This window comes from Rhinoraja longicauda, chromosome 6, assembly GCF_053455715.1.
Source record: "Rhinoraja longicauda isolate Sanriku21f chromosome 6, sRhiLon1.1, whole genome shotgun sequence".
In the NCBI taxonomy this organism is placed as follows: Eukaryota; Metazoa; Chordata; class Chondrichthyes; order Rajiformes; family Arhynchobatidae; genus Rhinoraja; species Rhinoraja longicauda.
Window position 1 is genome coordinate 2,641,956 of NC_135958.1, and position 27,978 is coordinate 2,669,933.

The 27,978-nt window shown below is 42.3% G+C and overlaps 1 protein-coding gene across 1 annotated transcript in view; it reads left to right on the forward strand.

Annotated features, from left to right (window-relative positions):
- Positions 1-27,978, forward strand: part of LOC144594687 (dynein axonemal heavy chain 5-like) — a 147,242-nt gene that overhangs the window by 84,749 nt on the left and 34,515 nt on the right. Inside the window, exons 43-60 of the mRNA XM_078401529.1 lie at positions 35-276; positions 622-798; positions 2,513-2,717; positions 4,470-4,612; positions 6,245-6,379; positions 7,803-7,925; positions 9,249-9,462; positions 9,744-9,967; positions 12,841-13,039; positions 14,177-14,349; positions 14,641-14,771; positions 15,885-16,038; positions 18,114-18,381; positions 20,428-20,551; positions 22,132-22,239; positions 23,277-23,391; positions 26,386-26,562; positions 27,330-27,530. Coding sequence (XP_078257655.1) covers positions 35-276; positions 622-798; positions 2,513-2,717; positions 4,470-4,612; positions 6,245-6,379; positions 7,803-7,925; positions 9,249-9,462; positions 9,744-9,967; positions 12,841-13,039; positions 14,177-14,349; positions 14,641-14,771; positions 15,885-16,038; positions 18,114-18,381; positions 20,428-20,551; positions 22,132-22,239; positions 23,277-23,391; positions 26,386-26,562; positions 27,330-27,530 — 3,113 coding nt within the window. The remainder of the gene's footprint in view (positions 1-34; positions 277-621; positions 799-2,512; positions 2,718-4,469; positions 4,613-6,244; positions 6,380-7,802; positions 7,926-9,248; positions 9,463-9,743; positions 9,968-12,840; positions 13,040-14,176; positions 14,350-14,640; positions 14,772-15,884; positions 16,039-18,113; positions 18,382-20,427; positions 20,552-22,131; positions 22,240-23,276; positions 23,392-26,385; positions 26,563-27,329; positions 27,531-27,978) is intronic.

Here is a 27,978-nt window from a genome sequence, read left to right on the forward strand (position 1 = left end):
CTGATCATTGAACTCTACACTGCGTGTGATGTAGGTGAGCATATCTGGCTGGTACTGGATGGCCCTGTGGATGCGATTTGGATAGAAAATCTTAATTCTGTTCTTGATGACAATAAGACTCTTACTTTGGCAAATGGAGATCGTATCCCGATGGCCTCAAATTGCAAGATAGTCTTTGAGCCTCATAACATTGACAATGCTTCACCGGCCACCGTCTCTCGGAATGGGATGGTGTACATGAGTCCCTCTGTACTTGGCTGGAGGCCTATTCTGGAGGTCAGTGACTACTTTGAACACGAATCAGAAAATCCTTTTGAAGCCTTCAAATAGAACGATGCAAAATTTGATCATGTTTAAATGTGTATAGCTTATTATTCAGATGTAGATGTAAAAATGCAAAAATGCCTCTGCAAGTTTAAGTATAAATTATTAAAAGGTTGACAATGATAATCTTTATTCGTATGTCATTGTTTACTGTACAAAGCTCTGTGAAATTGGACAAACTGTGATAATAATGGAACTTCTGCACGTATGGATGGTTGTGAGCAGATTTTATTTTCTGATTGATATAGAGGAAAAAAAGGGAAACTATGACCCAAAGCTTTTCTTTGCTTTTCACAGAGCTGGTTAATGTTACGTTCACAACATGAAGCTCAAATCCTCAAGACATTGTATGAAACAGTCTTCCCAGAGCTTTATCGTTTTAGCATACAGTCCTTAAATCAAAAGATGGAGATGCTTGAAGCCTTTGTCATTATGCAAAGTATTAACATATTGGAAGGTCTTCACCCACCAAAGGTACAGTATCTCTATAGTAAGCGATCACTTACCATTGAAGTCTGAAGAAGGGTCTCGACCCGAAACATCACCCATTCCTTCTCTCCAGAGATGCTGTCTGACCCACTGAGTTACTCCTGCATTTTGCGAAACTTACCACTGAATATGCTTTTATGGTAAATCGGTGTCTGTTTGTGGCTCTCTGCTGCACACCATAATGCAATTATCTCACTCGATGTTTCGTTTCTTTGTTACAACAGAAGTCTATTGATTATTTTGTTAATAGGTATTACAGGTGATTGTGATTTTAAATTGTTGGCAGTTTAATGTTGGCAACCCTCCTGGTCACTTCAAAATGTTGGTAGGGATGGATACAGTGTGTGGTGACATTCAAATGGCAAGCGATCCCTCTGAGAATCTCCCACCAGGTTCCGACCAACCTTGGATAACCTGGCGCAGTCTCAGCAGACTGCGGACAGGCATGGGGAGCAGCAAATCCAACATGCTGAAGTGGGGATATACTGAAGATGCGGCAGACTGTGAGTGCGGATGGGGCCTCCAGACTGTGGAACGTCTCCTGAGCTGCATGGGATTAAAGGGATTAAAAGTACCATTAGCAAATTTGCAGATGATACAAAGCTGGGTGGCAGTGTGAACTGTGAGGAAGATGCTATGAGGTTGCAGGGTGACTTGGACAGGTTGTGTGAGTGGGCGGATGCATGGCAGATGCAGTTTAATGTGGATAAGGGTGAGGTTATCCACTTTGGTGGTAAGAATAGGAAGGCAGATTATTATCTGAATGGTGTCAAGTTAGGAAAAGGGGATGTACAACGAGATCTGGGTGTCCTAGTGCATCAGTCACTGAAAGGAAGCATGCAGGTACAGCAGGCAGTGAAGAAAGCCAATGGAATGTTGGCCTTCATAACAAGAGGAGTTGAGTATAGGAGCAAAGAGGTCCTTCTGCAGTTGTACAGGGCCCTAGTGAGACCACACCTGGAGTACTGTGCGCAGTTTTGGTCTCCAAATTTGAGAAAGGATATTCTTGCTATTGAGGGCGTGCAGCGTAGGTTTAATAGGTTAATTCCCGGAATGGTGGGACTGTCATATGTTGAAAGACTGGAGCGACTAGGCTTGTATACACTGGAATTTAGAAGGATGAGAGGGGATCTTATCGAAACGTATAAGATTATTAAGGTGTTAGATACGTTAGAGGCAGGAAACATGTTCCCAATGTTGGGGGAGTCCAGAACCAGGGGCCACAGTTTAAGAATAAGGGGTAGGCCATTTAGAACGGAGATGAGGAAAAACTTTTTCAGTCAGAGAGTTGTGAATCTGTGGAATTCTCTGCCTCAGAAGGCAGTGGAGGCCAATTCTCTGAATGCATTCAAGAGAGAGCTAGATAGAGCTCTTAAGGATAGCGGAGTCAGGGGGTATGGGGAGAAGGCAGGAATGGGGTACTGATTGAGAATGATCAGCCATGATCACATTGAATGGTGGTGCTGGCTCGAAGGGCCGAATGGCCTACTCCTGCACCTATTGTCTATTGTCTATGACACACGCACTGTAAAGGATGTTGCAGAGGCCAACGACGTGGCACTAAAATTTGCTCGCTATTGGCAAACAGTTGTGAAATGACACGAATAAAAACTTCAAAATGTTAGAATTTGTGGACATTTGTGGGTTTCTGTTTAAATGGAAACCAGTCTCAATGTATTACGGCACTCTACATTTTTAGGAGCAGTCTGGTGAGTTCAATCAGCAGAGACTGGAACGGTTGTTTACCTTCGGCCTCATGTGGAGTATTGGTGCCACTCTCGAGTTTGATGACAGAAGAAAGATGGAATATTGGCTGAGAAATCATGCTTCTATCAAACTAGATATGCCAGAAATGTCTTGCCTTGGTGAAGAAACGATGTTTGACTACCTCGTGGACCCCGATGGTGAGTTACTTCTAATATTCCAGCAAGTGAGGAGACAGCAAATCTGGAAAATATGATGCAAACTTACGGCCCGGAAGTCCTACTGTGGAATGATGGGGTTAGCAAATTTAGAATGGGGAGCTGGCTGGTGCAAGGGTGAATCAGAGGTCGTTGTTCTGGCTCTGATCGTGTACAAGGTCTCACCCTCATTCAAGCTGCACTGCCCTTCTGAACTCAAAACCCCAAAGGGAATGACATACATTTTATTATACACCGAAGATAGACACAAAATGCTGGAGTAACGCAGCGGGTCAGGCAGCATCTCAGGAGAGAAGGAATGGGTGACGTTTCGGGTCAAGACCCTTCTTCAGACTGATGTCAGGGGAGGAGGCTGGACAAAGATAGGATGTAGGAGGAGATAGGAAGATTAGTGGGCCATTCCTTCTCTCCCGAGATGCTGCCTGACCCGCTGAGTTACTCCAGCATTTTGTGTCTACCTTCTTATTAAATGCCTGTAGTTCAATGCAAAGCTGAACCCATGATTGCCGAGAGAAACGTTTTATAAACAGAACAGAATTTTGCTTTTATATTTAATTATATTGTAAACACAAAGCCATTCTGAAAATTGTATTATTTTTCCCCAGAAGAAGGTGGAGGGAGATTTGGTGGCATTGATGTTGATGGTGTGTGGTCTGTGAAGAGAAACTGTTTGCAATGAAGTGTTAAGTGGAAGACCCAGATGCAGGATAATTGGCAAAAAGAAGCAAAGGCAATAAAATGAAACTTGAGAGATTAGCATTTGAGCTGCACGGCCTAGTGTTGAGGTGACATGATATTCACCGGGAATTTCCAAAATACTTGAAGGAGAAAAAGGTTGCGGGGATACAAGTAAAGACATGGCGAGTGGGAGTAAGTGGTTTGATGAAATGTCTTAACAGGCTGAACTGCCTCAGTTTATGTTCTGATGTACTATTATTCTATAGTAAACTTGTTTCCCAAATGGAACTAAATCGATTATATGAAAATTGACAATAAATAATTAAGTAGCATCCATCTGGTAACTGACAAAAGACTACTTTTGTCAAAAGATGACAAAAGAGAGAGCTAGATAGAGCTCTTAAGGATAGCGGAGTCAGGGGGTATGGGGAGAAGGCAGGAACGGGGTACTGATTGAGAATGATCAGCCATGATCACATTGAATGGCGGTGCTGGCTCGAAGGGCCGAATGGCCTACTCCTGCACCTATTGTCTATTGACTTGTTCTTCTTTATGGTGAGTCTTAGTCCTTGATTTAGGAATTATTTATGTTTTTGAGATTAATCATCAGACCTGGTATAGTACAATTGAAATAACTCACTTTCAATTTGACCAATGCAGTCGAATGTGTCATTGCAGCCAAATGTGCCTTTGCAGTTGTGTGTCCCTGTTAAATTATGTAAAGGAATTCTTAAAGAGTTTTACTTTGTAAAAATGGTATATTGGGTTTCATAGTGTGAGGCTCTTAGTACAGGAGCAGGGATGTCTTACTATAGTTGTACAGGACTTTGGTGAGATAGTCTCTCTATCTGAAAAAGGCAACTCTTGCAGTGAAGGTAGTTCTGATGTACGAAGAGAGATTAGGAGTTTGAGTTCATCCTCTGGCTAAAGAATGAGAAGAAAGCAGGAACAGTGTCCTGGATTTGGACACCTGTCATAGTTCACGTTGAATTGTGAGGTTTGAATGCCTTACTCCAGCTCCTGTTTTCTTGATTTCTATGTTTCTGTGCACCACAGGGAATTGGTTACACTGGAGTACACAGGTCGAGGAGTACATTTATCCGATAAACACCATTCCAGAATATGGATCGATCCTTGTGCCAAATGTTGACAATGTCCGGACAAGTTTTCTTATTGATATTGTTGCTAAACAGCACAAGGTATTTCAAACTATTGCATCGTGCATACCATTAGCTGGTATGTCATAATTAAACATAATATAGGAAGGTAAATACCATACTTCATAGAAGATGATTTTTTAATATATTAGATGTTATTTATATTAGAAAATTATTTATATTAGATTAGATGATATTATATTAGTTAAAAATCACAATATTGCTAAATACACTCAGTCTGATGTGAAAGCAGAGTGAGGAGGAAGTACTTTATAGGTCAGACAGCAACTGTGCAGGAACACAGATAACACTTCAAGTCGACAACCATTCGTGGGAACCTGTAAAGTGAGAAAATAAATGGATTTGAAGTTGCAGAGACAGGAAGCGACGGAGAGAACACAGGGAATGTAGGTGATGAAGAAGAAACCAAGATTGTCATAATGATACAGTGCTTCTGGTTGCATCCAGTTAATTGATGTGTGACGGTAGATACAAAATGCTGGAGTAACTCAGCGGGTCAGGCAGCATCTCGGGAGAAAAGGAATGGGTGACGTTTCGGGTCGAGACCCTTCTTCAGACTCTGAAGAAGGGTCTCGACCCGAAATGTCACCCACTCCTTCCCTCCCAAGATGCTGCCTGACCTGTTAAGTCACTCCAACATTTTGTGTCTACCTTCGATTTAAACCAGCATCTGCAGTTTTTTTTTTTACCAATTGATGTGTGAAAACAGTTAGAGAGTGAGAATAAATCAAAATAACCTGCTGGAATTGTGAACTAAAATACAGCAGTTGCTGAAAACTTGAAACCAAAGAGAATGCTGGAAATAACTAGCAGGTCGGGCAACATCTGCGAAGAGGGAAAAACTGAGGGTGTTATGTCTGGATGACTTTATATCAAAAGTGGAAGAAAAAAGCTGGAAACATGGAGACCATTGTTGCTGGAACCTTGAGCAAGAAAATATTGCTGGAGGAACTCAGCCCGTCAACCAGAATCCATGGAGGGTGATGGACAGACAACGTTTTGGGTTCTTTCTCTGATATTGTTGAATTAAGTTTGAGGTTCAAGAGACGCAGTGTGCCTAGATAAAGGATGAGGTGCTATTCCTCAACCTAATTTTGTGACCTGTTGAATGAGCTGCATTCAACAGCTAAAGATGAAGAAAGAATGGTCAGAGTAGAAATGGGATGAAGAATGAAAGTGATTGATGGCGAGATGCTCAGTGCCATCCTTGCAGACTGTTGGGAGATGTTCTCAAGTGGATGCTACTCTACCCCGATTTCAATTTCATTTCAATATCTTAAGGATAGCGGAGTCAGGGGGTATGGGGAGAAGGCAGGAACGGGGTACTGATTGAGAATGATCAGCCATGATCACATTGAATGGTGGTGCTGGCTCAAAGGGCCGAATGGCCTACTCCTGCACCTATTGTCTAATATATCAAGGCCACTGGAGATGGAAACTGTGGGAATTTTGACTTGCAAAACCATTTTCCTTCTGTTGTCAAGGAATTTCTGACCTTCTTGTTATTGTCGGAGGAAAACTGACTCCTCTTCCAGGGGGAGGCCTGCCATCTCCAGCACGTAGCTCATTTCTTCATCCTCTATCGGTTTTTTCACTTCTAAGTCTGTGGGGAAATTCTGAGCAATGATGACTTCCATTGATTTATTTTCACAGGGTGTACTTTTGACTGGTGAACAAGGAACTGCCAAGACAGTCATCATAAAAAGCTACCTGTCCAAATATAATGCTGAGAGTCATTTGCAGACGAGCCTTAATTTTTCCTCAGCTACTACGCCTCTCATGTTTCAGGTATTTCTTTTTTTTTTTAAATTTCAGATACAGCGCGGAAACAGGCCTTTTCGGCCCACCAAATCCGCGCCGCCCAGCGATCCCCGCACACTAACACTATCCTACACACACTAGGGACAATTTTTTAAACATTTACCCAGTCAATTAACCTACATACCTGTACGTCTTTGGAGTAACAAATAAATGAATTAATGTTGCCAAGTCTGAAACATGTATTGCAGGTCCATGCACCACACAGTTATGTTAATGGTGTCAGCACTTGAAAGATTGCTTCATGGGATGATATGTTGATTGATAGAACATTCTAGAGAAGATTACTAAATATGCCTATTAGTGCTGTAAGCTATTTAACACCTAAAAAAAAAGATCATTATTTAATTTGCTAATTATTTTTGGTATCTTGGAGAGTGAGGAAGATACTGAGATAATATTGAATATTAAATTTATTGGTGATCCATTGCACATTTCTATTTGCTGAAGGTACCGTAAAGTTGCCACATTTCTTCATATTCTTGCTGTAATGGCAAATTTTCAACTTTTCCAGTGTCCTCTTTTCCAGTTGCCATCAACACACAGGTACAGCAGGAGTAATCTTACGCTGACCCAATAAAACAGATCTTCCAGTCGTTATTTCCAGTTGAGTTGGTTGTTTATTGAGGTAGTTGTACAAACAAAGAGAAATAAACGTACCAGGTTTTCCTATTTCTGCGTGCACGTTGTAGCTGGTTGCTCAGTCCCTGGTCTGTTGAGAACTGTATGTCCTCCCTCTCCCTGTGCCTCCCTTTCCTGTCACCTATGCTGTGTGGTCCTTTATTATGTTTTCTATCAAACTTGCTTTACACTGCAACTTTGATGTCCAATTCAGATGACTTCTAGTCACAAAATCAAAGAGTCTAACAGATCATAATAGTCCAAAATAACACTGCAAGATATATCCAAACAAAATAATATGATCTGCCAACAATAGTCATAAATGGTTCCTCAGGTTGCATTACTGTCCCTCTCCTTCTATGATAAGGAGAAGAACTGCAGTTCTTGTTGAAGGAAGTGTAACTCATGGAGAATGAGTTAAAAGACAGATCTAATTCAAATGAAATTCATGTAACTTGTTGAATAAATGTTGTGCCATGTAATTCCTCTCTGATTTCATTCCCTTGCATCTTTTTTAATCAGCAATGTTGTTGTTGAAGTTCAGCTGCTTTTCGATAGATATTTCCAAAGGGGATTGATACTCGTTTAGTTCCATGTTAAACGATACACAAGAGCCTGCCGATACTGGAATCAGGAGCATGCTCCAATTGAAATATTGAGAATGGAACTTTGCATTTTTGATGGGTTTCAGATTGACAACATTTCTAAGCTAAGAGTAGAAAAGAATTTTCAAATTTCAGTTTAATTCTATGCACTTTGACTTTTTAACCAGAGAACTGTTGAAAGTTATGTGGACAAAAGAATGGGAAATGTTTATGGACCTCAAGCTGGAAAAACAATGACTGTGTTTATAGATGATATAAGCATGCCTATTATTAATGAGTGGGGTGATCAGGTAAGTCAAATATTCAATCAGTTTACTTCTATGTTGTCATTCTTTGCATTAGCTGGTAATTATCTAGTTGACTGTATTGATTGTCTGATAAGACTGCGTTAGATTAAATGAGATTGTTATTTTCCATTATATGGTGAAGTTGGAGCATATTCTTGCTATGGAGGGCGTGCAGCGTAGGTTCACTAGGTTAATTCCCGGAATGGCGGGACTGTCGTATGTTGAAAGGCTGGAGCGATTGGGCTTGTATACACTGGAATTTAGAAGGATGAGGGGGGGTCTTATTGAAACATATAAGATAATTAGGGGATTGGACACATTAGAGGCAGGAAACATGTTCCCAATGTTGGGGGAGTCCAGAACAAGGGGCCACAGTTTAAGAATAAGGGGTAGGCCATTTAGAACGGAGATGAGGAAGAACTTTTTCAGTCAGAGAGTGGTGAAGGTGTGGAATTCTCTGCCTCAGAAGGCAGTGGAGGCCAGTTCGTTGGATGCTTTCAAGAGAGAGCTGGATAGAGCTATTAAGGATAGCGGAGTGAGGGGGTATGGGGAGAAAGCAGGAACGGGGTACTGATTGAGAGTGATCAGCCATGATCGCATTGAATGGCGGTGCTGGCTCGAAGGGCTGAATGGCCTACTCCTGCACCTATTGTCTATTGTCTATTGTGATAACCAACTTACAGTTATGTTATCACTACATTTTTTTTAACCAAGAGATTGACTTTGTGCATGAAGTCAACCTCATCTTTTGAGCTGTTGATATTGCCCTATGATATCAGGTTGCCAACCCTGTATAAGTTAGCTGGCGTCTCCAGGAATTTAAAATTAATTTCCAAGATATTGGTGGTTGTCACCCAGGAGAAAAATCATTAAACTGCGACTTTTTGTCATTTGATAGTAAAGTTTCATCTCATATAGGATTAAGTAGTTTGCTCATTCTCCATCTGCAAAGATAGACATGCCTGGTGATCACTGTTGCAGATTTTAATATTCGTTTTTGCAGACTGCTGTGGGACCTAGTGTGTGGGTCCTACCTAATTGTCTTTGAAAAATTACTGCTGGGGGGGCATGGCGGTGGGAGGTGGGAGTGCTCCAGGATTCAGAACCAGTGGCCAGTAATGTATTGCTCAGTCAGAATAGTGCTTGAGGGAGGTTGGTGGTTCTATTCCAACTCCAATTCCAGATCGTTGGCCTCATAGATCAACAGAATGAGATGAGAACATTTTTTGTGTATTGTTGAAATTGAAAGTTTGTATTGTACAACTGAAATTGAATAGTGTGGTAACAGGAAAATATTGCTAACGCAACATCTTATCATGCTCTCAGGTAACCAATGAAATTTTGAGGCAGCTGATAGAACAGAATGGATTCTACAGCTTGGAGAAGCCAGGAGAGTTCACGCAAATTGTGGACGTGCACTTTATTGCTGCAATGATCCACCCTGGCGGAGGACGCAATGATATTCCTCAAAGACTGAAGAGGCATTTCTCCATTTTCAATTGTACACTGTCTTCAAACATCTCCATTGACAAAGTCTTTGGTGAGTTAGGAGTGTATTGATCTGCAGTGCTTGACAAAAAATGCTAGATGCCACCAATAAGAATTTATGTCTCATTAACAAACGTCTGCATTCACAGCAAGGATTAGAAATGTAAAAAGGGACAGTGGATTTATGATTGTGGTCAGCGGTCAAAATGTTTTGTGAAATATTTAGGATTAACTTGGGAGTGCATTGTTTGATGAGCTAAGAAATGTTGCTTTCAAAAACGCACCTAAATAATGAGCTGTATTTTCTCTGTTGATGTCTTCAATTGGCTGCAGGTGTGATTGCAGTGGGACATTTCTGCAAGCAGCGGAGGTTCACTGAGGAGGTCACAGCTTTGGCAGCTCAACTTGTTCCCATCACGCACAAACTCTGGCAACTTGTCAAAGTGAAGATGCTTCCGACACCAGCAAAATTTCATTATGTGTTCAATTTACGGGACCTCTCCAGAATCTGGCAAGGCATGCTCAACACCACGGCAGAGGTCATTCATTGTAAAGAGGTATAGCTTTCTGTATTAACAAAGGGGTGTGCTTCATAAGCAAATAGGTCGACTGTAAGCCCACACTAGATATTATCGGCTGGTGTGCCGATTAATGGCAGGGAAATTATCGAGAAGTTTCTTAGGAGGAGGATTTACCCATATCTGCAAAAACAATGACTTGCTAGATTTAGTCAGCAGGGGTTTGTGATGGAGAGGTCATGTCTTACACACATTTTGAGGAGGTGACAAAGATTATTGATGAAGGGAGGGCAGTTGATGTGGTCTATGTGGACTTTAGGGAAGTTTTCAACTAGGTCACTCATGGTAGACTGAACGAGAAAATTAAGGGATGGATACTTGGTAGATTTGATTCAAAATTGGCTTTGCCATAGAAATCAGAAAGTAGGATTGGGGTTGGGGAGGAAGGGGTATTCTGACTTAAGTCCTGTGACTACTGGTGTTCTGCAGGGATCAGTGCTGGGACCTGAATTGTTTGTGATATATAGAAATTGTTTGGATGAAATGGTAGACACAAAATGCTGGAGTAACTCAGCAGGTCAGGCAGCATCCCTGGAGAGAAGGAATGGATGACGTTTCGGGTCGAGACCCTTCTTCAGACTGAAGTCTCGACCCGAAACGTCACCCATTCCTTCTCTCCAGAGATGCTGCCTGACCCGCTGAGTTACTCCAGCATTTTGTGTCTACCTTCGAATTAAACCAGCATCTACATTTTTTTTCCTGGATGAAATGGTAAGTGACCTGCTTAGTAAGTTTGCAAACAACTCAAACATTGGATGAATTGTGGATAGTGAAGAGGATTGTCGAAGGATACAGCTAGATATAGATCAGTTGGAAATATGGGTGGAATTGCACCCTTCAGGATGGGGGAACTCACATCTAGCTCCCTCACCCTGAACATAGGATCCCCCCAGGGCTGCGTCCTTAGCCCCCTACTGTACTCCCTGTACACACATGACTGTGGGGCCAGGTTCAGCTCAAACTCCATCATCAAGTTTGCTGATGACACTGTGGTGGTGGGCCGGATCTCCAACAACGATGAGAAGGCCTACCGGGAGGAGGTGGCTGATCTGGCACTCTGGTGTCAGGACAATAGCCTCCTCTTGAATGTCACTAAAACAAAGGAGCTGATTGTGGACTTCAGAAGGGCTAAACATCCAAGGACGTACACGCCACTGGAGATAAATGGGTCTATTGTGGATAGGGTGAGCAGTTTTAAATACTTGGGAGTCCGCATCGCAGAGGATCTGACGTGGGCAACGCACATTGCCGCACTGGTGGGTAAGGCTAAGCAGCTCCTTTACCACCTTAGACAACTGAGGAAATTCAGAGTGTCTCTGAGGATCCTTCATTGCTTCTACTCTGGGGCTGTAGAGAGTATCCTGTCCGGCAACATTACAGTCTGGTTTGGGTACAGCTCTGCCCAGGACAGGATGGCCCTGCAGAGAGTAGTGCGTTCGGCAGAACGCACCATGGGAACTACACTCGTCCCCCTGCAGGACCTATACATCAGGAGGTGCAGATCCAGAGCAAGCAAGATCATGAGGGACCCCTGCCACCCCAGTAACGGACTGTTCCAGATGCTACGATCAGGCAAACGCCTCCGCTGTCACGCTGCGAAAACGGAGAGGATGAGACGGAGCTTCTTCCCACAGGCCATCAGGACTGTCAACTTTTATAACCCCAGAGACTAAATTTTTGTCGACACTAATAGTAACTTATTAACTTTATTTATATGCTGTAACTGTAATTCTTTTTGTGCACAACCCGCAGGCATTGCCACTTTCATTTCACCGCACATCGTGTATGTGTATGTGACAAATAAATTTGACTTGACTTGACTTGACTTGGAAAGGTGGCAGGTGGTGGTCAATCTGGTCAAGTGGTGATGCACATTGGGTGGTCAAATGCAACAGGAAAGTATACAGTAAAGGAGTGCTGATGTATTGTTAAGGATGCATCCCACAGCAGCCTGAGGACCATTGATGTACAAAGGGATGATGAGGGCCATTGCTCTGTGGAAATGGCAATGCAAGTAGGTAGAGTGGTAAAGAATGTACACAACATGGAGATAGAGATCTGGGGGTGAGTGGAATCAAGGGATATGGGGAGAAGTTGGGTACGGGTTACTGATTGTGGATGATCAGCCATGATCACAATGAATGGCGATGCTGGCTCGAAGGGCCGAATGGCCTCCTCCTGCACCTATTTTCTATGTTTCTATGTTTCTATGTAACATGCTTGACTTGATCAGTTGGGGCATTGAGTATTAAAGTGGGTGAGTGGGTTGCAGTTGTCTAAAACATTTGTTGGGCCATGAAGGTTAGACCACACTCTGGGAAGGATGGAGGCATTGGAGAGAGTGCAAACACAGTTCATGTAGATGTTGCCGGGATTAAAGAGTAATAGATACCGGAGATCTTGAATAAACTTGGATTGTTTTCTCTGGAGTGGTGGAGGCTGAGGGGCGATCTGATGATAGAAGTAACTATAATTATGAGCAGGGGGGCAGTGCTGCCGGAGCTCACCGGAGTACCGCTCCGACACCTCTGTAAAAAACAAAGCCAAAATAAACAGCAGGGAATTTAACAGCGGTCACTCCGGCCCCAGTGACAGCTCCGGCCCCAGTGACCACTTTGTGTTTGAAATAAACTTTGTGTTTCAAGGAGGCATTTGAAATAGAGGGGACCGTTCTCAACAGAGAACGTTAAAGTGCAGTCTGTTGTCAAGCATTTCCGGAGAATACTAGCTCTGTTTCTGTTCTTGTCAGCTTAAAAGAAGCCTAGTTTTCAAGAATACTCCAAGTAATTGCAAAATCGTTATTTTAACTCTTACATGAAACATGACACATTGAAAAACATTGTTTTAAACAGATTCTTCTGAAGCTCTGGCAACACGAATGTACCCGGGTGGTGGCCGATCGCTTTACAAGCTCCGAGGACTGTGAATGGTTTCATAAAACGCTGATGGACGTGGCTGCTGAAGAATTTGGGGAAGAAATGAGGGGTTTCATGAGTGCAGAGAATGAAAGCTTCTTTATAGATTTCTTGCGTGATCCACCCGAAGCTACAGGTCAGGACACTGTTTGCACGCTCATTCACACACAGGACGTAACCCACAGAAACATAGAAAATAGGTACAGGAGGAGGCCATTTGGCCCTTCGAGCCAGCACCACCATTCATTGTGATCATGGCTGATCATCCACAATCAGTACCCCATGCCTGCCTTCTACCCATATCCCTAGATTCCACTAGCTCCTAGAGCATCTAACTCTCTTAAATTCATCCAGTGAATTGGCCTCCACTGCCCTCTGTGGCAGAGAATTCCACAAATTCACAACTCTCTGGGTGAAAAAGTTTTTTCTCATCTCAGTTTTAAATGGCCTCCTCTTTATTCATAGACTGTGGCCCTTGTTCTGGACTCCCCCAACATTGGGAACATTTTTCCTGCATCTAGCTTGTTCAGTCCTTTTATAATTGTATACCTCTCTAAAAGATCCCCTAAACTCCAGTGAATACAAGCCCAGTCTTTCCAATCTTTCCTCATATGGCAGTCCCGCCATTCCAGGGATTAACCAGGTGAACCTATGCTGCACTGCCTCAATAGCAAGGACGTCCTTCCACAAACCCACCATTGGATACCCGACTTAAGAGTATTTTGAGCTCTTATCATTTGTGTGACTGGTCACAAATGCCACTACACTGTTTTTTTAAATCTTTGAGATACACTGAGGTAAAAGTGGTTCCATTTTCTCTTCTTTTCTCTTTTCCACCTTGCACCTTTAAGGATAAGTAGTGAGAAGGCCAAGCACTTTCAAAAACAAAATCATTCAAGCTAATTTACCACTGTGCATCACAGTCAAGATGCTGAACATTTGCAAACTTGAACTTTTTTCTGGACGTGGATTGCATTTTGAAGATTAATCATCATTTTTTTTAAGAACCTACTTTAATTTTGCTTTCAATATTTAACACCCAATGCAGGTGTGTTTTCAGTGCCCTGTGTTTCACATCTCACGTATGCGTGTCGGGAAGTCCCCTCGGTTTGTTTACTCGTGGTCTACTGGTTTCCTATTGAGTAAGACTGCTGAGATTACCTACACTAACCTCATCAATGAAGCACAGAATCATAACAGCAAAAGATGCCATTTGACCCATTAAGTCTGGGTCGGCCCGTCGAGCAATCGATTCAGTCTATTTATTTTCCAGGAGAGGAACCAGAGGACAAAGAATATGAGATGCCGAAAGTGTACGAGGCCGTGGAGTCTTTGGAAGTCTTAAAAGAGAGACTGAATCTTTTCATGTTCCTTTACAACGAGACAGTACGAGGGGGGCACCTGGACTTGGTCTTCTTTGAAGACGCCATAATTCACCTGGTCAAGGTGAGACCGGATGAATGTACTTTCACAACGTATTTCACTCCTAGTTTTAAACCTACGCATTGCATGCCTGGTCTTTGTATGTAAGTTTAAAACTGCCACCAAAATCAAGGCATCATTGCAAAAAGCAACCAAACTTTGTGGAGTGAAGTGCGTTGCTGCCATTGCAAGCAATCATATCATTTTGTTCAGAATATTCACCCCTCACTTGAGCATTCTTACCTATCTTCCCTTTAACTTTTCCTCATGCAAGATTTGCAACTTTTTAACCTCTGCCCTGGAATTCACTTGCAGATATCCCGCATCATCAGAACACCGCGGGGCAATGCTCTGCTTGTGGGTGTGGGTGGTTCCGGTAAACAGAGCCTGACTAGACTCACTTCATTTATTGCTGGGTACCAGACATTCCAAATCACTCTCACCAGGTAAATCTACACCTGAAATATCAAAGTGTGCATGTGTGTGTGTGTGTGTGTGTGTGTGTGTGTGTGTGTGTGTGTGTGTGTGTGTGTGTGTGTGTGTGTGTGTGTGTGTGTGTGTGTTAAAATGTTCATCTCTACAAATGGACTAACACGATGATGAGGAATGGTCGCAAAGCCACTGTGGGAGACATTTGTTTTGTTACTTCCAGCTAAATACTTTCAATGAACAATCATAATTGTTAGAGGCAGGAAACATGTTCCCAATGTTGTGGAAGTCCAGAACAAGGGGCCACAGTTTAAGAATAAGGGGTAGGCCATTTAGAACTGAGATGAGGAAAAACTCTTTCAGTCAGAGAGTTGTGAATCTGTGGAATTCTCTGCCTCAGAAGGCAGTGGAGGCCAATTCTCTGAATGCATTCAAGAGAGAGCTAGATTGAGCTCTTAAGGATAGCGGAGTCAGGGGGTATGGGGAGAAGGCAGGAACGGGGTACTGATTGAGAATGATCAGCCATGATCACATTGAATGGCGGCGCTGGCTCGAAGGGCCGAATGGCCTCCTCCTGCACCTATTGTCTATTGTCTATAATCTCTGGTGGCTAAAGCCATGAGGAGATGCTTAAAGGATAATGACCCCATTGCACTGTGATTTTTGCACTAGAAAATGCTTAAGATATTTCTAATTATCTGGCAGGACTTTAGATCATATTGCAGTGAAAATGTCTCTGCGACTTTGCTGAAGTACAATCGATGAGTTTCTGGATGCAGAGTAAATTTTCCTTCAGGTTTTCAGTACAAAGTCCTCTGAGAGGTCCTTGTATCTCCTTAATTAATCCACATGCAATATAAGAAAGCAGAGCTTCATAATTTACTGTGTCTCACGATGGGACCAATTTTAGATGTTCACTTCAGATATCGTAAGACTAATGTTTTCTTCTGTGGTCTGCATTCAGAATTTATATAATAGACAGTTTAATAAGTCAGATTGAACAATTAATGTGGTTACATATTGCAGTACTAAATTGACTCAATTGTAATAGACTATTAATTATGCACATAGAAAGCACAGATGTTTAAATAGTTACTGTAGTTATCTTTGTATAACTTGTATATAATCAGATCGTACAGTACCTCAGACCTGCTGGAGGATCTGAAGACTCTGTACAAAACAGCTGGACAGGATGGAAATGGAGTAACCTTTATTTTTACCGACAATGAAATCAAGGATGAGGCTTTTCTGGAGTATTTGAACAACGTGCTTTCCTCTGGAGAGGTCTGGTACAGTCTTTACATGTTTCCATACAATATCAAGACACGTGTGTGCCTTATTAAAATGTTATTGAGTTTTATTTCTGTCTTTGCTAGTGAATACTTGAGGAAGTATTCACAAACAGCAATGCATTTTTACGTGCATGCATTGTGAGTGTTTTGGTGTGTTCTACAGGCTATGCATGTTTTCATTTGTCTGAGGAATTGACATCTGGTTCCTGAGGAAATGATTGTAGGCTCAGAGTTTCCTCTGTTTGATAAGAATGTGGACTCGGTCTACTTTCAAAGAATGATGTATTTAGTTGGCAAATTTCAGACGCTAACTGAGAGAGTAAGTCGTCTCTGATGCAGTGCCTTCATCACACGATTATCAGGATATTGTGTTCGGCATCATGTTCAGTCCAAACATTGTGGGCCGAATGGCCTGCTCTTGTGTTGTACTGTTCTATGCCCCGTTGAACAGAAAAAAAATGCTGGAGACAGAGGTTCACCTGCACCTCCTCCAACCTCATCTATTGCATCCGCTGTTCCAGATGTCAACTTATTTACATCGGCGAAACCAAGCGCAGGCTCGGCGATCGCTTCGCTCAACACCTGCGCTCGGTCTGCGTTAACCAATCTGATCTCCCGGTGGCCGAGCACTTTAACTCCCCCTCCCATTCCCAGTCTGACCTTTCTGTCATGGGCCTCCTCCAGTGCCATAGTGAGGCCCACCGGAAATTGGAGGAACAGCACCTCATATTTCGCCTGGGCAGTTTGCAGCCCAGCGGTATGAACATCGACTTCTCCAACTTTAGATAGTTCCTCTGTCCCTCTCTTCCCCTCCTCCTTCCCAGATCTTCCTGTCTCCACCTATATCCTTCCTTTGTCCCGCCCCCCTGATGTCGTCTCGACCCGAAACGTCGCCCATTCCTTCTCTCCCGAGATGCTGCCTGACCTGCTGAGTTACTCAAGGTGAATAAATACCTTCGATTTGTACCAGTATCTGCAGTTATTTTCTTATAAAAATGCTGGAGCGGTCAGCAACTCTGAAGCTAAGGAAAATTACTTGCATAATAAAGCAAAATCCTGGTTTTAGTGTGGCAACATAGCAGATCGTATTTATTTATGATTTAATTTTTAAGAAAGCACATCCTAACTGTTATTACAATTTGCCAGACATCCCAATCTTCTTCACATCTGACAAAATGTGCGCCAAAATTGAATTCTGAAACTACCACAATTAACAGTTATGCCGAACAAAAACCCCAACTAAGTTAATGCTCAATAAAATGCAATGTTGTGTCAGAACACAGTACTCTGAAATCTATTCTGCTGAGTACCCATGGAATTAATTTTGGAGGATGAGTAAAATGTGCTCCAATGACTACATAGTGTACTACGTGTTAAGAGAATGTGGTAAATAATTTCCAGATAATTGAACGTAAGTCTTGTTTTGAGGGAATTTTTGATCTCCTAATTTAGTTTTGGTCTCCTAATTTGAGGAAGGACATCCTTGCCATTGAGGCAGTGCAGCGTAGGTTCACCAGGTTAATCCCGGGGATAGCGGGACTGTCATATGAGGAAAGATTGGAAAGACTGGGCTTGTATTCACTGGAGTTTAGGGGATCTTTTAGAGACAAATAAAATTATAAAAGGACTGGACAAGCTAGATGCAGGAAAAATGTTCCCAATGTTGAGGGAGTCCAGAACCAGGGGCCACAGTCTAAGAATAAAGGAGAGGACATTTAAAACTGAGGTGAGAAGAAACCTTTTCACCCAGAGAGTTGTGAATTTGTGGAATTCTCTGTCACAGAAGGTAGTGGAGGCCAATTCACTGGATGAATTTAAAAGAGAGTTAGATAGAGCTCTAGGGGCTAATGGAATCAAGGGATATGGGGAGAAGGCAGGCACAGGTTACTGATTGTGGATGATCAGCCATGATCACAATGAATGGTGGTGCTGGCTCGAAGGGCCAAATGGCCTCCTTCTGCACCTATTTTCTATGTTTCTATGGAAAGCATAATATTGCTGTGGGATTCCAGCGGGTGAATTTCAGGGAGGTTGAATATAATATTTAAGTTGTAATTATCTTTGTAGGTTTCAAACCTGTTTAATCGAGATGAAATGGATGAAATTTGCAATGATCTTGCACTTGCAATGAAGCAACAGTTTCCTAGGCGACCCCCAACTAATGAAAACCTGTACGATTATTTCATGAGCCGGGTGCGGCAGAACCTGCATACGGTGCTTTGTTTCTCACCAGTTGGAGAAAAGTTTCGAAACCGAGCGCTGAAATTCCCAGCACTGATTTCTGGTTGCACTATGGATTGGTTCAGTCGGTGGCCAAAGGATGCTCTTATTGCAGGTAGGGCTGAATGTAGGGTATGTTGCATATGCGATCACTTCAATCCAAATTCAAAATTCAAAGTATTTGTAACCCGTGCTGCATGATTTCCCGATCCTTTTTCTCTTTATTCTGCCCCCCTTTAATTTGCATTGTGCTTGGTCTGTTCCGTTATCCCAACTCACCCCTGACTTTGGTGCCACACTGCTGTGTAGTACCAATCAGCCATGAGCAATGGCTGCCATGGCTGTTCTGCGATCCAGAGTGGTCCACTGGCAGCAACTAAGCCTCAGGGCTGAGTTCCTCAGGCCATATCTCTGGAACACACTGACAACCTTTTGACAGGTTACTGTTATCAAGGGCAGGCATGGTGGTGCAGCGGTAGAGTTGCTGCCTTACAGTGCTTACAGCGCCAGAGACCCAGGTTCGATCCCGACCACGGGTGCTGTGTGTACGGAGATTGTACCTGCGTGTGTTTTCTCCGAGATCTTTGCTTTCCTCCCATACTCCAAAGACGTAGAGGTTTGTAAGTTAATTGGCTTATGTAAATTTTAAATTGTCCCTAGTGTGTGTAATAGGGTAATCACTGGTCGGCACAGACTTGGTGGGCCGAAGTGCCTGTTTCCGAAGAGTCTAAAAGGTCGGTGATAATTGGACATTTGAAAATCAATGTAAATATTAAAATGAAGCAAAAATTCTACGAGAATTGAATTAGTTATAAATAATCAGCAAAAACTGGATTTATATAACTTGAAAAATGGAGGCACCAATTGCATCCATTTTGAATGAACACTGAACAAATATATTTTTCACAAAGTTTGTTTGCATATTTTTTGGGCATTGCTTTTTCTCATGGAGTAGAATAGAAAGAATATTATTTCAAATAGCACACGTGGTCTGTAAATTATTCATTTCCAGCTGCATTGTAGACTTACACGAGTTGCTCACAACATTCGGCTCAAAAGCTATTATGATAATCTTCTCAAATCTAATGAATGTAGAAATGGGGAATGACATTTCCAAAGTTATATAAAATCAAAATAGATCTAGTGAGTCAGATGTTACACAATTTGCTTTGTGAAATGAAACTTCCAGCATCAAGGTATATCAAATCAAATCTCAGTCATTGAAGTAAAAGGGATAAAACTTGTGGCTGTGTTTTTCAAAGTGAGCAAGTGTTATGATTATAACATCGAAGGTATTTATTCACAAAATGCTGGAGTAGCTCAGCAGGTCAGGCAGCATCTCGGGAGAGAAGGAATGGGTGACGTTTCGGGTCGAGACCCTTCTTCTGACCCATCTCATTAAAGGTATCGGGTCGAGACCCATCTCAGGACCCGAAACGTCACCCATTCTTTCTCTCCCGAGATGCTGCCTGACCTGCTGAGTTACTCCAGCATTTTGTGAATAAATACCTTCGATTTGTACCCGCATCTGCAGTTATTTTCTTATACTATATGATTATAACATCAGTACGCAAGACAATAGGAGCAGGAGTCGGTAGCCAGGTAGACCTCCCAAAGGCCTTTTTTGTGCCAGTTCCACATGGCCCTCAATTCCCCAAACTTCTGAAAACGTATCTCCCTCCTTTTCAAATATCCTCATTGATTTAGATCCCATTAGGTGGAGAGTTCTAGAGCCACCACACCCTGTGAGGAGACATTCATGTGCATCTGTTTTAAATGGTCATTTTCTGATCTTTCAACGATGTCCCCTCGTTCACTACCCTCCCACTGCCGGTGGACATCCTCTCATGCCTCCTCAGGATCTTATTTGTTTCAATAAGCTCACCCTCATTATAAACTCCAAAAAGTACATCTAACCTTTTTTGTGAGGAAAAAAACCCTGCAGATGCTGGTTTAAATCGAAGGTAGGCACAAAATGCTGGAGTAACTCAGCGGGTCAGGCAGCATCTCAGGAGAGAAGGAATGGGTGATGTTTCGGGTTGAGACCCTTCTTCAGACTGAACTTTTTTTGTTGTTGATTGTGACAGGACAATTTTTGACTGCAGAAATCACAATTACTTTGCAGAATGTTGTTTCAAAAATATTTCTTGTTTTCCTGTAGTATCTGAACACTTCTTGTCCTCATTTGAGATCGACTGCAGTCTCGAGGTGAAGCAGGAAGTGGTGGAGTGCATGGGTACATTCCAAGATGTTGTAGCAGAGAAATGTGTCTTGTACTTTGAAAGGTGAGTCAGCATCTTACTGATTAATAGCTTGTAAATTCAGAGAAAATTACCAATAGAAGAGCTGAAAACTTCTCATAAACACACAAAGTGCTTTTGTGGAGGGAATGAACGAACGACGTTTTGGGTCTGAACCCTCTTCAGACTGATTTGAATTGTGGGGCGGAAAGCTGGAAAAGAAAGATGGAAGCAGAACAAAGCCTGGCAAATGAAAGGTGGCTGCAGGTGGGGGCAGGATGGGTTTGTTGGGCAGATGAGTGGAGTTAGTGACTCAGGCTCGAGATGAAAAGGTTGCAAAGGTTCAGTCATTGTGTAACTTTTAATAATTCTGTTTAGATATTAAGAGCATGAAGGGAATCAAATTGTTCAGTTTTCCTTCAAAGTAGATGTAATTTCAAGTTTTATAAATCCAGTTTTGCTGATGATGTTGATGTTTCTTCAGTGCCATATTGTTTTTTAAAATGTTAGCAATTGCAGGTTTTTCTAAGCATTTGTTGACCTTATGTAGATCTAAGTGAAAATGGAAATTGTAAACTTATTATAGTATATTAATGTTACTTTAATAAGATCTTCTAATAAATTTACTCGAAAGGGTTTTTAGTAGATTATTGGCTTCCATCCATTAATTCTTATGGGGTTAGCCTAGGAAATTGAGGAGCATGAAAAATCACTCTTGATCTTATTTGAATGGTGGAGCAGGCACAAAGTGGTGAAATTGCCTACTCTGCTTCTAAATCTTGCTGGAATACTAGAATGATGGTTCTTAAACATTGCTGCTACTGAGGTGCAGATTACACTGTTACTGTTACTTACAGCTACCTTGATCTCCTGTGTCTATCAAAAGGCATCTTACTGGATTAATTCACTGAGACGTAGTAACTTACAGTCAGTTAACATAAACAGGATATATATATATAATTTCAAACTTCCAAGAATCCCTGGTCAAGTTCCAGAACAATGATTTACTGAACTGTGTTGAATCTAAACTTTCAGCTGGACTTGAATAGCTGAAAGTAACCACAGGAATTCTGATTTCTTAATTTGGAACTTGCATAATGTTTCTGCTTCGTCACATGCTGAAGCATGTACAACCAGCAGGGACACTTTATCTCCAATATATCAACTGAATCTGTTTTCCTGCAGTCTACTAGTCTTTATATTTCTATGGCTTGATAATTCTATTGCAGATACAACTGGACTGTTTCACCTTTAGCCCTTCTATGTGGCTTTGATTCAAGTATTTTAATTTGAATTATACAGTATTAAAAAAAACACTGACCTGATCATAGCCTTTCTTATGGGCCGTTGTATGGCGAAGAGGAGAATGGATTTAAATATGCTCTGCAATTCTCTGTAAAACAATGGGAATGGCTTCTGTAATACGGTAACTTTCAGAATAGAACCAGTTGTATTGTTTGTTAAATATGGGGTGATCATGTTAAAGACACTTGTTAAAATTGTTATTAAATGTTTTCAGCACTAGCTGCAACATATAGATGGTAAATCATATTCTTGCAAATTTTAGCACAAATGCACAACTGTTCTTTGTAATTCAGTCAGTAACTTTGATTTTCCATTCACAGGTATCGGCGTTCAACCCACGTTACACCTAAGTCCTACCTGTCCTTCATTCAGAGCTATAAAGTCGTGTACCAGGAGAAACAGTCAGAGCTGCAGACGATGGCAGCGAGGTGGTTAAAGTTGACTGGCCCTGAAAAATATGTTCTCTATTCCTCTTCAAACAAATATTACACACATTATTGTTTAAAAAAAAAGGGATTGCTTCTTCTTTCTTTTGTATGTCAACTACAACAGTCAAAAGTGGCAATCGGTGCTTCAGAGTACCGTAGTTGAGGCTTTACTGCACATTTAGCCTGTTCCGTAGAACTACCCAGGGTGGACAAGGAGGACGTAAAGCAGCTCCCACCCCAGGGGATTGCTAAAGCAACCGCATGTTCTAAAGAACTTTACAAATAATGAAGTACGTCTGAAATGTAGTCACTGCTGTAAGAGAGTGATAGTCATAGCCAATCTACATCGAATAACACTCCTGTAGACAATAGTAAAAATAATGAGAAGATAATCTATTCCATAATAATGTTGATTTAGGAGGAAGCGTTGGCTAGGTAAACATTGGCTTTTGTGCCAGTAAAAGCTCTCTTGAACTTGTGTGAGAAACTAGCATGATATCTTACTCCTGCTATTGAAAGAGTTGACAGGACCTCAGTGTAATGTTGCATTTAAAATGATATCAACTTCAGCGGTGTAGCTTGAGTTCTCCACTTGACTGTTGCTCAATATCTGGATGATCTGAGCCCACAATCATCTAACAGAGGGAAAATTGCTGACTGGAGCAAATTGCCAGGCGGATGTGAAGCTGTTTCATCATTCAGTATGGCCATTTTACTCCATTACATTGAAGGTGGACACAAAATGTTGGAGTAACTCAGCGGGTCAGGCAACATCTCGGGAGAGAAGGAATGGGTGACGTTTCGGGTCGTGACCCTTCTCCAGTCTGAAGAAGGTGTCTCGACCCGAAACGTCACCCATTCCTTCTCTCCCGAGATGCTGCCTGACCCGCTGAGTTACTCCTGCATTTTGTGTCCACCTTCGATTTAAACCAGTATCTGCAGTTTTTTTTCCTATTACTCCTTTACGTTGGTCTGTTTTCATTCTGTTGAATAAAGGCACAAATTGAGTTAGTTATTTCTCTTTTTTCCTCCTAAAGAATGAAGACTGGTTTGCAGAAGCTGAAGGAAGCCTCGGAGTCTGTCGTAGCCCTCAGCAAAGAACTAGAAATAAAAGAAAAAGAGCTTGAAGTTGCCAATGATAAGGCTGACATGGTAATGAGTAGTGCAGGTGATAATCCGTGGAAGTATTCAATGCACCAATTTTGCTTTTGGTCGTTTATTCATAATATTTTCAAGAGAAAACACTGTTGGGATTTTTGTTCAAAGGCTTTTTATGAATTCTGATTTACTTTGAGAATGCTTATCCATGCCAACTAAATATTCTGTTAATGGTTTTGATTCAGTATTCATGTGCAATTAGGCAGAATGCTGGTAATTATTTGATTATATTCTATTACAAGATTTAATTATTATAGTTCATCACTACAATTATTGTATGTTGTGGTCTCTGTACCTTTGAGGCTGCAACATTCAATAATATTGTCAGGGAGGAAGAATTATCACAGTTATTATAAATGGGGCATTCTCTTATCATTTCCCAAATAATAATCATTCTCTTTTTGGAAAAGTTAAGTTTCTGATTTATGAATGATCACAATGCATTGAAAAACATCTTCAAGAATTCTTTCATAAAATAAATTTCATGAGTTCTGCTTAATGTCTTGGCATTTAATATGGTCTCATAATATGAATATGATAATTGGAAATGTTTCCATTCTTTGAATTAGTTGAATGTAACTCTGGCCATGAGTCACAATATACTCTCTGACTTTGTAAACTGCTGTGAATGCTCGCAAGGCTCTCTGTCCACATTACACTCTTTATAAACATGTTTTACCAAAACCTCAGCTGCCTGTCTGTTAAGGAATATCATGCATCACCCTTATGGTCACTGATCGGCAATAGATTCCATGTAGGAAAATAACTGCAGATGCTGGTACAAATCGAAGGTATCACAAAATGCTGGAGTAACTCAGCAGGTCAGGCAGGATCTAGGAGAGAGGGAATGGGTGACGTTTCGGGTCAAGACCCTCTTCAGCATTTTGTGATACCAATAGATTCCAGTACAGTAGTGTCTAATTCATAAGATCATCATCTGCAGAGATCTATAGGGGATTTCTCCACTTTGTCTCTGTAGCCTCATCTAGAAATCTTTCATTTCTGGCCCTGCTGTTGCCAACTTACCCTTCGGTGCTAATACCAAATACGGCTACAACCATTTAAGCCCTCAGTTCCAGAATATGCTCCATATCCACTGCTCTCTCCATCTCAAGATCCACGCTAATGACCAGACTTGTAGACAATTTGTCTCGCGTTTCCTTCGTTGGCTTGGTGTCAGTGTTAGTTAGCCTGGCTGCCTTGGGCTGCCTCAATATGTTAAATGTTCTCTGTTACTTGCACGGGCAGGAAGGGGCAAATGACCTCCTCCTGCATTGTAAATTTCTTCTGTGAATGTCAGTTTCTGTTCGTGACTACATTTCAGAAAAGACGCAAAGATTAGTTGGAAGGCAATCTGACTTGAAGAGAAGAGAAAATCACAACATTAAAAATGAAAGGACCAATGGGTCAGATCATCTTGAACAGGATTGATGGCTCAACCCAATGCCTCAATCTCGCCTCTCCAATCCCAGGTGTTTTCAGATGGAGATGGCTGCACCCAATAGACATCGTTTGAGGTGGAGTTTGCTCCAGGAAGTGTGTCAGCCTAGGGAGATGCTTTAGTGTTCCTGGCCCACTTAACACCAGAAGGGTTCCGATCCGAAACGTCACCCATTCCTTCTCTCCAGAGATGCTGCCTGTCCCCCTGAGTTACTCCAGCATTGTGTGTCTGTCTTCGATGTAGACCAGCATCTACATCTGCTGTTCCTTCCTACCCATTTAATACCTCAGCCCATTTTAATTAAATCTAATTAAAATCATATCGAAATGCAAACAAATAATTTAAAAGATTTAAATCAAGTAATAATTCAAGCCATTCCCTTTTTCCACTGGGTTGATGACCCATTTCAACTGACTGTGTTTGTTGATCACACGGCCAGCCTTTCCCAGCACAACATTCTAGCAAGCCTCTTGGTAGCCAATGTGAAGTGTATCAAGACTCCTCTCCTCGTCTCAATGGTGAAGTGTCAGGTTCTGGCACCTGTCCCCAATGAGGCTCAGACTCCTCCCTTTCACAATGAAAGCGTGCGACTCCCAGACACATTAAGTAGGAGCGGCTGAATTCTGGCAGTTCCCATTGGATCATGGCTGCTGCGAGACCCGGGTACAATTGGATTTAAAACACGTAAAAAGGAACGTTTGCCTATTTGGGAAGAAAGAAGGAAATGTTGAAGTAGAATGCAATACTTTGGTTCAGCATTGACAATAGACAATAGGTGCAGGAGGAGGCCATTCGGCCCTTCGAGCCAGCACCGCCATTCAATGTGATCATGGCTGATCATTCTCAATCAGTACCCCGCTCCTGCCTTCTCCCCATACCCCCTGACTCCGCTATCCTTAAGAGCTCTATCCAGCTCTCTCTTGAATGCATTCAGAGAATTGGCCTCCACTGCCTTCTGAGGCAGAGAATTCCACAGATTCACAACTCTCTGACTGAAAAAGTTTTTCCTCATCTTAGTTCTAAATGGCCTACCCCTTATTTTTAAACTGTGGCCCCTGGTTCTGAACTCCCCCAACATTGGGAACATGTTTCCTGCCTCTAACGTGTCCAACCCCTTAATAATCTTATAGGTTTCGATAGCGCAGCGGTAGAGTTGCTGCTTTACAGCGAATGCAGCGCCGGAGACTCAGGTTCGATCCTGACTACGGGTGCTGCACTGTAAGGAGTTTGTACGTTCTCCCCGTGACCTGCGTGGGTTTACTCCGAGATCTTCGGTTTCCTCCCACACTCCAAAGACGTACAGGTATGTAGGTTAATTGGCTGGGTAAATGTAAAAAAAAAAAATTGTCCCTAGTGGGTGTAGGATAGTGTTAATGTACGGGGATCACTGGGCGGCACGGACTTGGAGGGCCGAAAAGGCCTGTTTCCGGCTGTATATATATGATATGATGATATGATAAGATCTCCTCTCATCCTTCTAAATTCCAGTGTTGAGTTGGGAGGAAATCTAACTTCACGTTCTTTACACTAAATATGTTGGTTCGTAGGTTCTTAAAGTGGTGACTGTGAAAGCTCAGGCGGCAGAGAGAGTGAAAATGGAGGTACAAAAGGTCAAAGACCTAGCCCAGATGATTGTGGACAGCATCTCTGCAGACAAGGCAGTGGCCGAGCAAAAGCTTGAAGCTGCCAGGCCAGCACTGGAGGAAGCTGAGGCAGCCCTAAAGGTGAATGGGGCGGGATCTAGTCTGTTACAAACATCATGTGCAAGCGGGCAATAGACAATAGGTGCAGGAGGAGGCCATTTGGCCCTTCGAGCCAGCACCGCCATTCAATGTGATAGACAATAGACAATAGGTGCAGGAGTAGGCCATTCAGCCCTTCGAGCCAGCACCGCCATTCAATGCGATCATGGCTGATCACTCTCAATCAGTACCCCGTTCCTGCCTTCTCCCCATATCCCCTCACTCCGCTATCCTTAAGAGCTCTATCCAGCTCTCTCTTGAAAGCATCCAACGAACTGGCCTCCACTGCCTTCTGAGGCAGAGAATTCCACACCTTCGCCACTCTCTGACTGAAAAAGTTCTTCCTCATCTCCGTTCTAAATGGCCTACCCCTTATTCTTAAACTGTGGCCCCTTGTTCTGGACTCCCCCAACATTGGGAACATGTTTCCTGCCTCTAATGTGTCCAATCCCCTAATTATCTTATATGTTTCAATAAGATCCCCCCTCATCCTTCTAAATTCCAGTGTATACAAGCCTAATTGCTCCAGCCTTTCAACATACGACAGTCCCGCCATTCCGGGAATTAACCTAGTGAACCTACGCTGCACGCCTGATCCCTTGTTCTGGACTCCCCCAACACGCACACCGTTCAAAACTCTCAAATGTTTATTCAGAATTTGGGCTCACTGTTTACAAATGCAGTTTAAAAATATATTCATGTTTTCATTGATTGGTGATGGGGTAATCTGTTCCTTCTAAACACTGCAGACAATTAAACCGGCTGACATAACCTTAGTGCGGACACTAGGCCGGCCCCCTCATTTGATCATGAGGATAATGGATTGCGTGCTGCTGCTGTTGCAAAGGAAGTTGAACCCAATAAGACTTGACGTGGAGAGGAACTGCGTTATGCCATCGTGGCAAGAATCACTGAAGCTCATGGCAGGGAGCCCTCTCCAAGCACTACAGGTAAATGCAGCTGAGCTGGAGGTGTTGGCTTGGAATGGAGACAAACACTGTTGCACCTGTGGGCAACACGTGTCCCTGGTGTTTGGTGAGGATTCGTGGTAAATTTAGACGATTTCACTTCACTCAAAACCAGAAAGTTCTCATCAAACATTTTTTTTGGAAATTTCCTGTGAGTTTGTTTCTCCTAAAAGACAATTAAATGGTCTGAAGAAGGGTCTTGATCCAAAACGTCACCCATTCCTTCTCTCCAGAGATGCTGCCTGTCCCGCTGAGTTACTCCAGCATTTTGTGTCTACCTTCGGTGTAAAGCAGCGTCTGCAGTTCCTTCCTACACAATTTAATGGATTTATTCGGCTTTAGCAAAATAAAAGAATTCTTATTCGGACATCATTGTATTTAAAATAATTAATAAACCCTTCATCCCTCCCCTCCCACCAAAGCTGTCTCC